At 36.0% G+C, this 11733-nt stretch overlaps 2 protein-coding genes across 2 annotated transcripts in view; one reads left to right on the top strand and one right to left on the bottom strand.

Moving 5' to 3' along the window:
- Positions 1–7458, bottom strand: part of LOC136797878 (large ribosomal subunit protein uL16-like) — a gene marked incomplete in the record, with an annotated part of 13517 nt that extends 6059 nt beyond the window's left edge. Inside the window, 2 exon segments of the mRNA XM_067054462.1 lie at positions 3531–3559; positions 7296–7458. Of these exon segments, the coding sequence (XP_066910563.1) occupies positions 3531–3559; positions 7296–7352 (86 nt within the window).
- LOC136797867 (nudC domain-containing protein 3-like) overlaps positions 3863–11733 on the top strand; it is a 25179-nt gene continuing 17308 nt past the window's right edge. The window contains exons 1-2 of the mRNA XM_067054453.1: positions 3863–4259; positions 8324–8410. Of these exons, the coding sequence (XP_066910554.1) occupies positions 4062–4259; positions 8324–8410 (285 nt within the window). The 5' untranslated portion in view covers positions 3863–4061. The remainder of the gene's footprint in view (positions 4260–8323; positions 8411–11733) is intronic.

The following is an 11733-nucleotide window of genomic DNA, read 5'->3' as shown; positions in this document are numbered from 1 at the left end:
CTAATGATGAAATCTCGAGAAAATGCCGAAAAACCAGTTTTTCCGGCATATTTCTGCCATTTTCGGCCGGAAAAATTTTTTTTTCGAAAATCGGGCTCCGTCACATTTTGGGCATTGCCAATTTGCATCATTGTGCAAAAAATTAGAAAAAACTAATGAGCCGATCCCGAGAAAAGCTGGCAACAGACGAACGAACGAACGGACGAACAAACGAACGAACGAACAAACGAACGGACAAGGGTTAATTTAAAGGACTACCTTAGGTAGGTCCAAAAAGCATAATCCAAAAATAAACATTTCCTTGGATTTTTCAAAAAAAAACAACAACAAGAAAATTGAGTCGATTTTGTAGGAATATTTCAACGATCTTTATTCAGGCGGTGTCAACCAAACCCTATCGAACTGATTTTCGTTATCGAACTTTATCAGCAAAATCGAACGTTAGCTGTTCGATTACTGAGCCCGATCAAACAGCTATCGAACTTTCAAAAATTTCTTGATAAGTTCGATTTATTTCGATGAGTGTTCTTTGTTCGATGAAGTTTGATGAAAGTTCGATGTGGTACGATGATTGTGTTGGATTAATTCTACTTTTCTTTACCTTTCAGAAAATTACGAGGTTGTTTAATCAAAACACAGGCACCGTATTATGCTTCACTCATGCATTACTGCTCATTTGAAATAATAGAGATAACACTTTTTTAAAGAAAGTAATAAAAATTAAGATCTTTTTTTTTCGTGGGCAGCCGCCAATACGCCCTCGGAATATAAATAAAAAATTGGGCGGCAAGGTATATATAAATCAATTTAATTGAACCAATCGAACTGCAATCTTACTCGAACTGATCGAACCTCAATCGTATTCATCAAACTGCGATCAAACTATAATCGTATAATCAAACAGTCAAACTTTACGAAAGGCCAGGCCCAATTGATTGTTTGGTTTGTGTCCTAGAAGCTTTGAAAAATGGGTCGGTCGGTAGCTAAAATTGGAACCTTTTTTTCATTTTCCCACCAAAAACCTCAACTTTTGAAATTCCTCAAGCAACCGCGCAATCCTGGAATCCAACGAATGTAAAGAAATAGCCTAAATCCCGGATCCACAAAGACACGTGCCGCAGTCGCAAGGTAACCTTTTAGTTGGAGATTAAGGCGTTCGCGGCGTGTGCTTAGAGGAATACCACTGTGACTCTCTGCTTTTAGGTGCTTAGTATTTGTTTTTAAGTATGGGTTACACCGGGACATTTTCTGTGCGTGAAGTGGATGTTGTTTATAAAAGAATCAAAGCAGTCAGTTAAAAAAGAGCCGCAGAGATAGTTCTCATGTGAAAATGAGGACTCAAAGTGAAACATGTTTTCTAAAAAATTTAGAGTCGGTGGTTGGAGGACACGAACCAAACTATCAATTGGGCCTGGCCAAAGTTTTTCCGGTTCGATAGGCGATGGGAATTTGATGTTCTGTTTACCGTCGACCGCCCGCATGCTCTTGAGCCGCCGCTCAAAAAAGTTCATTATTTCTTAAAAACTCATTATTTTCTTCTTTTCCTGTGCCAAGCTATCCAAAACACTCAAAGTGAATCAAAAATAACATCTTCGCTAACAAAATGTGCGCCTCGAGTAAAAAACATGGTTCCGATCACGTCCGCGAATGGGGCGGGCATTTTTTTAAGCAGTTTGAAATTCTGTAAAAAGGTCTAAGTTCCTGAATAGTTTTACTATGTTCTATGGAAAAATCATAAGCAACAGTCAAATACTCGTTCATCTATTTACATGAAGACAAAAATTTGCGAGAACAATAAACCTTGAGCACAAAATGCTTTTTATAAACATTTTTCCACCGAAAAAACAAATAACTTTTACAGACTTACCTTCCCCAAATATCGAAGAAGCCTCACTAATTAAAGTAAAATTAGATAAGATAAAACCTTAACAATCAACCAGAATTTACTACCTTTCGTCAAGCAAAGACATGCTTTCTCGCCCCATCTTGATTTAAAAGAGAATTAGAGAATTCCATTCGTTTCCGCTCCCGCGGTCTTTTTTTCATCCAATCAGATCGCGCGATTCACTTTCGCTTTCTCTAGGTCCAATAAGACTGCGGGATTTGAGATGTGACTTATCTATTAAAAACCCGCGCGAAAATAGAAAACAGGGGGTCAAATTACACACTACTGGCTACAGGAACTGAAGCAAGCATTTAAGGGCCAATATTTTTGGTTTTTCTGAAGGACAAAGGTATAGGAAGCTTTACTTAAAGGGATAAGGCTGGACAAATTTAAAAGATAGAAAAAAAAAGGCACTTTTGGGGACAATCAGATTTTACTTAGAACTTTAATCTCTTCCCGTCTCGGCCCCCCTGATATGAGCAAGGGAACCATAATGGCCACCCTACTGAAATTTCAAAAAGAAAGAATTAATCCTGTAACTCGAAGAAATTGGAAAAAAACTGGTTTTTGATTGTTTCTGATCCTAAAGTGCTATTTTTTGGTAAAAGCTATACAATTTATGTTTGGATTTCTAGAAAGCTTACCCATTCATTGTTAATACATTTTTTATTTGAAAGTAATCTCTTCATGGAATAAAAAGATATAGTCAAATCTTGTAGGGTCATTTTTCAATTTTTTTTTGCCAAATTTGATTTTCGCATTTCGCCACTTTACCCTACGCAAACGCACGTGAGGTAGGAATAATGAATAATGAAATTTTGCCGCATCAAATATTTTTTGAAACGCGACGGTAAACAGAACATCAAATTCCCATCGCCATAGGTGTTCGATTGGGTTCGGTAATCAAACAGCTATCGTTCGATAGGGTTCGATTAGTTCGATAATAGAACAGTTCGATTGACACCGCCTGGCTTTATATCATCATTTTCAACCACTCCAGACCCAATCAATCGAACTTGTCGAACAATCGAACTAATCGAACTCCATCGAACGATTAAAGTTCGATCTCTAAGATTTTTTAAAAGATTGTGAGTGTTTGATTAAGTTCGATCAATAGGTTTGGTTACAATAAACATCAAGCTGGTAAGTCCGGGAACTGTCGAAATTGGCAATCGCGTGCCAGGACAAAGTTTTTGCAAGCGAGGGAAGATATGAGGATTTTAATATCATCGAACTAATCGAACTTTTTACTGACCGAACTAATCGAACTTTAATCGTTCAATGGAGTTCGATTAGTTCGATTGGTTCGACAAGTTCGATTGATCGGGTCTGGACCACTTCCAAGGAAATGTTTATTTTTGGGTTATGCTTCTTCTTATTGTCATTTCGTGAAGTAAACTGTCTGGCACTGTTGGATTTTGTCCATCATAGGCCATTTCACACTCGCAAAGCGTAATGGGTAATCAGGACGACTGCGCGCTAATGACGACTTACTATTGGTCCAAAGTTTTGAAAAAAATTGAAGATTTTTGCGTCTAGTCAATTCCTGATTACCCATGATCCATTTCGACCGTGAAATGGCCTATAAAGCTCATCAAGTAGACTTTTCGAAGTAAACGATTTATATAATTCGTAGTTCACTTACCACCTAGCTGGACGGCGACCCATCTTGATCTAAGACGAAATATAAGAGAAAGTCAATGTATAATATTCAAAAATAAAACCGAAAGTAGCATCAAATATGATCAAACTTTATTTTACTCGAAGCATTCTTATACTATATTGACGATGACGAAGCAATTCCAAGATTCAAAACAAGAACAGTTAGCTAAAATCTCGAACCTTCTTGTCAAGATGGCGAAAAGGACAGGTAGTTTCAATAAATGTCTTTAAGATTACTTCGAATAATCACACCGAGCTGCCACGCAAAAGAGAAACAGCCCGTAAAACTGCTAGTGGAGGCAAGGCTAATTTGGCGGGAAAATTGAGAAAACGAAAGTCAGTTGCCCAGTAAACTAAACTTGATCACTTTTCGATTCCAAAATTTCAGAGAATCGAAAATCGAAATACATCTCATTCTGTTCTGTCATTTTCTCTACTCAATTTTCTCCTTTTGTTGTCGCTACCTTCTTCATTATTTCACTGTTGATCAAGCTTGAATGAAGAGAGAGAAATCATGACCTTATCAAACGAGGAAATGGTTAAATTTGATGATGTTTTCTTGGGGATTTTGCAACATTGTGGAAAGATTGAACCTTTTTTAGATTCTATTTTTTATTTCTTGTCCCGACGTACTGACTTTTTCCAATTGATGCATTCAAAAGATGATAAACTTGGGTTTCCTCCAGGAGTAGCAGAGAAAATGTTGATAAAGGTATTTCATCCCATAGACTTTTTCTACTTTTCAACATCATCTCTTCTCGAGACAGTGTCAAATCGAACGAATCGAACAGTTAGTCACACTACACTAGGAAATCAAGCTTTCAGAAAAAACAACATCAGTCATCTACAGGATGTATATGCAACAACAAGGATGAGAGTTACCTGAATCAAGTTCGCAAGACAATTAATTAAAACTTGAAAGTTTGAAACAAAATAAAACGTGCAGCAGCCAAAAATCAACCAAACAAATACCCCACCAAAATGCGTATCAAAGATTAATGCTGCGAAAGCAATATATCGTTTACTTGGCTCTCCAGCAAAAAAATGCGCCGCAAAACTTCTAAAGGAATTCATGAAAGAATAACCCGGCGCTTCGCTTTTTAATCCAGGCGTAGTTAATCGATATAATCAATAATCTTGAGTAATCGATAAATAATCGATAAGTAATCGATGGATTAGATATCGATTAACCGATAGAATCGTTAGGTAATCGATACTCAAGATTTTTTCAAAGCTCGATTATTTATCGATCAATTTTGTCATCGATTGTTTATCGATTATAGATCGATTATACTTCGATTAAATTAAGTATCGATTAAAAATCGATCGGCTATCAATCACTTGATTAATCATCGATCAAATATTTAATCGATCAACTATCGATTCGTGATCAATTATTTATCAGATTTTAGGGAGTGGTACTTTAATTGGATTAACTTTCGCCTTCGCGAGATTAAATTTCTCGATTTCTCGAATTTTTGTCATTTTCGCGAAACTAAAAGCAACATTTTTCGCTGATCTCGATTAGGATGTACTTTTGAATTGAATCCAATCCGCTGGTAGCATAGGGCCTAGAAAAGCTACTACACTCATTTTTTTTATAAGCATACAGTAAATTTCGGCTGAAGCATTCTCAAACCTTCTGAAAGGCTGAACAAAAAAAGTAAAAAAAATAAAAAAATTACCGTTTTATTTAAAGAAGGGGCGTTATTGAATGATTTGCCTTTTTGGAGGAGCATTATTAATTCGAAAGCGGGCGTTTATTCAAAGTAATACGACCACCTAGATCCGCGCACCTTCGGAAAGGCTATTTCCCAGAAATTTTGCCAGATCTCAAACAATGACCCATTTACATGTGAGGAATTATTTTTACTTTAGCGTATAAACAAGGCCTTAAAAATCGAAGCTCTGTCTCGGGAATTGAATGACAAAATTTGGTTGGTTGATATTTGGCTGCTGCACGTTCGCAATCTGTCATTTTGTCTCATTTTTAAAGTTTTCAAGTTTTAATTGATTGTCTTGGGATCTTGAACTTGATTCAGGTAACTCTCATCCTTGTTGTTGCAAATACATCCTGTAGATGACTGATGTTGTTTTTTCTGAAAGCTTGATTTCCTAGTGTGACTAACTGTCAGTGTTTGAGGTCCGGCAAAATTTCCGGGAAATAGCCTATCCGGTAGTGCGCAGATATATAGGTGGGTTCCGTCTCCCCCGTAGATCTTTTTCTTGGGAAGTTGATCTTCAAATTAGTTCTCAAGGTTGGCTTGGCTCAAATTTTTCATCTATGGCTTAAATTTTAGGCAATTTCTCATAGTTTTTGAGAATGTTAATTTCATTAAAAAGTGCCAGGTTATTTTTTCATGAATCCCTTTAGAAGTTTTGCGGCGCATTTTTTTGCTTGAGAGTCAGGTAAACGATATGGCGCTTTCGCAGCATTAATCTTTGATACGCATTTTGGCGGGACGCTAGTGTGACTAACTGTCGAACGCCAAATCAATTGAACACAATTGAATAATTGCAATTCGATTGTCGAACGCAATCGAATATTACCCAGGCAGCCAGTATTTGTCGTTTGATTGCTTCAATTGCGTTCGATTGTATTCGATTACCTTCGATTAATTCAATTGTATTAGTTTTTATTCGCTTTCGTATGGTACTCTAACAAAGTGATCCAATTTAATTTAATTGCAATCAAACTCATCTAACACAATCGTAATCAAACGAAATTGAAGAAAGTGAGTCTAAGCCGCCCGCCTAAGCGCAAGCCCGAATATTTTTTCTCTCGCGGCCTTCAGGGGAAAACGAAAGTGATCGATATTCTTCGAAGGGAGAAGTTGTCAAAAAAACCCCTAGACAAAAAGATGTCTTTCAAGGTTGGCAATGGATCCTGCGAAGATGAAAAAATTTTGACTAGGCGTTTTTTTGGCAAACTCAAAAACTCTAATTTTTTTCTTCCCTCAAGCTAAAAAGGTTACGGGTTTTGGGCAATCGAGGCAAAAATCTGCAAAAAGCTGGTGTTTTCCATGAATCTGAAAATCGCGATAAGATCCTCACTGATCAGTGGCAAAACGATGGAGCTTTTGATGTCACTCGCGCGGCAAGTTACACACTCGTTATTTGTTAATCCATCGGGCGATAGGCGGTTAGGCGACGGGCATTTTCTGATTCTCCAATCGGCGTTAGGTCATTTTGAGTGAAAACAAAAAAGTTAAAAATGTCGCGCTATCAGTGAAAGTTATCGTGACATTTTATGACAGAAAGTATGATTGATAAACTTGGTGGAGTTATCATAACAAATTTGTTGTCAAAGAGATTTAACAACAGGCCATATGACAATCAATCGTACCAATCGAACATAGTCAACCATCAATCGAACCAATTACATTACTTAAATTACTTAAACTTATTTAATCAAGCATTTCAAAAGTATTTAAAATTGTGAGTATTCAATTAAATTTGACAAAACATATTAAGTTCGACAAAGTTCGACAACAACTAATAACAGAAATGTTTGACAAATTCAACAAAAAATTCTGTTTAACAAAGTTCGACAGATTTAACAAAAACTCTGTCAACAAACTTTGAAAGTTTGACGACAAAATAAAGTATCCTATCCTATCTTTTATGGCTACTATCCACTCTACTCTCTGCACGAGCTAGGGGAGGAAGTAAGAGATCCTTGACAAAAAACTTTCAAATTTTTTATCGGCATTGGGCCGATAAGGGGGTGGGGGGTCCAATTACATACCGTTAAAAAAACAAGTAATGGGACGAAAATCTTTTCAGCTAATAACTCCACAAGCATGCAATTTCACTTGCTTTCACCTTCGCACACAAATTCGCAACTTGTAAAAGTACAATTTTAGCTTCGATAAAAAACTCTTTTTTCATTGGCCAGCACGCTGCCTTTTCCTTCAAAATGTTGCGACTTCATTGCGTCTTTTTAACTTTTGTTTTGATTAACAATATCAATGAGGGTATGAACAAACTCAATGTTGGTGCGAATAGACAAAAATTCCACAATGACGATGGCGATGGCAGACATGACTCAGTCCAAGCTTAAACTTCTATATCAGAATTAGAAACTAGGCTAGTCTTACCTTTTTTTACTTCCTTTTACAACAATACAATGCTGACACAACACATTGACAAGTAATCCTTTAGAAAAGTTTATATCCAAATCTGTAACAAAAACAAAAGTGGTCTCTTCTACTGATTGCTTTGCGGTGCTCCTTTACAGCTGTTTATCAAATTTCCATCAATGAGGTCGCTGCATTTTAAACGGTCCTTTCTTTTGGCACCCTTGGCCTTTCAGTGCCTTGCCCAGCAGGCGGTTGTAAAATCTCACCCTTCATAACACCTTTTTTATTTGTTTCAATCTGTGATCCTAAGGCTTAGGTTTTTTCTCATCTTTAATTTACTGAACAGGGGCCGCAGTTCTATTTTGAAAGTGATGGAGCCACTGCGATCTTTAGAGTATTGTTTGAAAATCGGGGAAATCGAAAGTTTCTCTGGAGGTAGCAAAGTATCAATGATTTAATATTTATTGGTATAACCAAAATTCCTAAAGGTTCCAAAACATAGGGAAGTACTTACTAGGGGGCACTTTAACCTAGATAGGTTCTATGTCTCACAATGTTCTGATATAATAGGTTAAAGCCAGTATATCTATTCATGAGTCTGTTTGCTTATTCTGTAAAAAACATTCCACAGCTCCATTAAAAACGCAGACAATTCATTCCAATTCTTATCATATCTGAATTTTTTCCCTCTCAGATTTTTGAGAAACATCAACAAAACATCTTGAAGAACGATCACAAATACATGGAATGGAAGCAGAAGAAGAAAAGTCTTTCAACAGCGGTCAGTTGTTTGTTATTTTTCAATTTCTTGATTTATATATAACCCTTAATGATAATCACCCAGAAAAGTACTTAATATTAAAAGCACTTTTCTTTGATTTTTATAATAGAAATTAGGCATTTCCAGAAAAGATTTTACCCCCACTGTTGAGAAAGTATCAAACCCCCTGGATATCCTACTTTATTAGTAAAGACCTCATGGATATCCTCTCTTATAAAGATTCTTACCCCTGGATATCGTATTCTTTACTTGAAAAGACACTTTACCCCCTGGATATCCGATATTTTCAACAGGGGGGCACGGACTATTTCTGGAAAAGCCCATTACTAAAGCACAATTAGGGTTATCCTGAAATACTTTCTTGAGTTATTAACGCAACATTATGTAAAATCAAGGGTAGAAAGTGAAGGGATTAAACATAGCTTGAGCTTTAGGCTTTGATCACACATCTCGAACTCAGCACATTTTTCAAATTTCAAGCAATTTTTCAACAAATCCAACTTATTAAGGAAGTAAATGTCAACAGCCTCCAATAAAAGAGATGGAAGTGGAGTAATCTTAAAATCAGGTGACATGAAAGGTATTGTGGAGCAATTTTTAGATCTGCTACAGAAAGAAAGTATTTACTATCAAGGCTCGAAATAACGATTTCAAGTGGGTCGGACATAATGTCCGATCAGGGTTGCTTTAGCTTGAAAATTATGATTTTTGGGTCGGACATGAAGCTATTTGGGTCGGACAATGTCCGACCGTTATTTCGAGCCCTGACTATTTAGCACTTTCTTTTTGAACCTACCTCGGAAGTCCTTTAATTTAACCTTTGTTCGTCTGTCCGTCCGTTCGTCCATTCGTCTGTTACCAGCTTTTCTCAGATTTAGCCCATTAGTTTTTATTTGGTATATTGGTATATTTTTATTATAGTGATGCAAAATGACAGTACCTAAAAATTGACGGATTCCGATTTTTGTGAAAAAGATTTTCGCGCAAATTTGGGCAAAAAAGTGCCTAGTAAAAATGGGGTTTTTGCTTTGGACTGCTTCATTAGTTTTTTCTGATTTTTTGCATAAAGATAGAGGGCAAGGTTCTCTTGTCGCAAGCAGTTTTTTTCGGAAAAATTCTTTTGATCATAAGAATCGGATTTTCTTATTTGGGGGAATTCCCTTATGTCATTTTTAGGTGAAAAGAGCATTTCTCGCGATTGGATTGATATTTTTTTAATTTTTTGCACTTTTGCACTTTGATGTAAAAGGGCTCTTTCTTTGAAATTTTGCCATTCCAAAAGTTGATTTAAAGAAAAGCAACAAAGTTTAATTTAAATTTTTTGGACTGCTTACTACACCTTTTTACTCTCTCGCTATTTGTCCTATTCTTATCTGATTCTCATCATCAGGTAGGTCCATTCAGCATTTTGCTTGTCTATTTTTAAATCGTAAATTCATACCTTTTAAAACGATTAAGAGCCATTTTTTTTAAGAGTCTTCAGGGTGTGATACCTCATCCTCTTGGATTTTGATGAAATTTTGACCAAATGATCCATCACACAAGAAAATAAGACCCTGAAAATTTCACCTTGATATCTCAAGTAGTTTTGAAGATACAGCGTCTCAAAGATAGGCTACTAAGCGGAAATTGACCCCTAAAAATCATGAACTCTGGTGGGGAGCAGATTTTGAAAGCCAATGAATTTTTATTCAAGTACATTAGAAAGCTGATTTACAGTGGATTTCAAGAACTTTTTGTAGGGAATCAATAAAATCAAATTGAGTCTCCAAAAATTTTTCCCAAAAATCTCTCTAGCACACCCTGTAGAGGGCTTCAAAACTTTGTGTAATCTGGGTTTGGAAGCACTTTTTACTGCCTGGTCTGCTGATGGTCCTTGAGACTTTTTTGAAGCAAACTTTTGACCTGGAGTGGTTTACTGGTGGGTTTGGCCACAAAAAAAATAACATTTTCAGGATTTCTATTTTTGCGTAACCGTCAAAAATGGCCGAAAAAATTGCTATTTTGGCTGATCTGGAGCAAAATTTCAAGATGGCGTATCTTTTTGAAACCCCCTACAAATTTTTTGAAACTTTCAGTAATGCTTCCTTAGTAGGTCTAGTTTATCTAACCTCAAAAATCTCAGTGGGGGCCTTTGAAGTCTCTTAAAGATATGATCAATTGAAAAATTTGCTTAACTTCGTTTTTTTTTTTTCCCCTCCTAAAATGCTAAATCAGGCCCACTTAAGGGCTCCTAAAGGTAAATTTTTGTCAAAATATTGGTTGATCTTCTCTAGCCAACTAATCATTGGCATTAAGGGAACAACTGTAAAAAAATTCAGGTCATTTCCATTAACAGATGATATTTTATGACTGTTTCTTTATTTTTAAGTTTAGAATATGTAAAAAAATGGGACTGACATCCGGCCTTTCCTACCATTCCAGGGCCTATATTTTCAGGAAAAGCCTCAACCTTTCACAGTTTGGTAAATATTATTCCTAAATATAAGCAGGTTACTTCAACTAAATGGGTTTAACAGTACTTAATTCCTATTCAAAAACTTTTTAGACTCATTCAGAAATCCTACTTTGACAATAATTTGCGCTTTACCGCAAAATTTCTAAGTCCAAGTGTCGTGATTAACTTTAGACTGTCCAATATTTCTTGTCCAGAAGATTTAAACATCATTGTTTGCAGTATCTCATAAAATATCACCCTAGTAATGTTGCTTAGTTATTTAAGAATCAACAAGTAAGGCTGTCAGTGTACACAAATATAGAGATATTGGACAGTCTAAAGTTAATCACGACACTTGGACTTAAAAATTTTGCGGTAAAGCGCAAATTATTGTCAAAGTAGGATTTCTGAATGAGTCTAAAAAGTTTTTGAATAGGAATTAAGTACTGTTAAACCCATTTAGTTGAAGTAACCTGCTTATTTATTAAGAATAATATTCACCAAACTGTTGAAAGGTTGAGGCTTTTCCTGAAAATATAGGCCCTGGAATGGTAGGAAAGGCCAGATGTCAGTCTCATTTTTTTACATATTCTATACTTAAAAATAAAGAAACAGTCATAAAATGTCATCTGTTAATGGAAATGACCTGAATTTTTTTACAGTTGTTCCCTTAATGCCAATGATTAGTTGGCTAGAGAAGATCAACCAATATTTGACAAGAATTTACCTTTAGAGCCCTTAAGTGGGCCTGATTTAGCATTTTAGGAGGGAAAAAACAACGAAGTTAAGCAAATTTTCAATCGATCATATCTTTAAGAGACTTCAAGGCCCCACTGAGATTTTTTGAGGTTATAAACTAGACCTACTAAGGAAGCATTACTGGAAG

The sequence above is a fragment of the Clytia hemisphaerica genome, unplaced genomic scaffold (genome assembly GCF_902728285.1).
Source record: "Clytia hemisphaerica strain Z4C2 unplaced genomic scaffold, Clytia hemisphaerica genome assembly, whole genome shotgun sequence".
Lineage (NCBI taxonomy): Eukaryota > Metazoa > Cnidaria > Hydrozoa > Leptothecata > Clytiidae > Clytia > Clytia hemisphaerica.
This window is presented reverse-complemented; position numbering and strand designations above follow the sequence as displayed.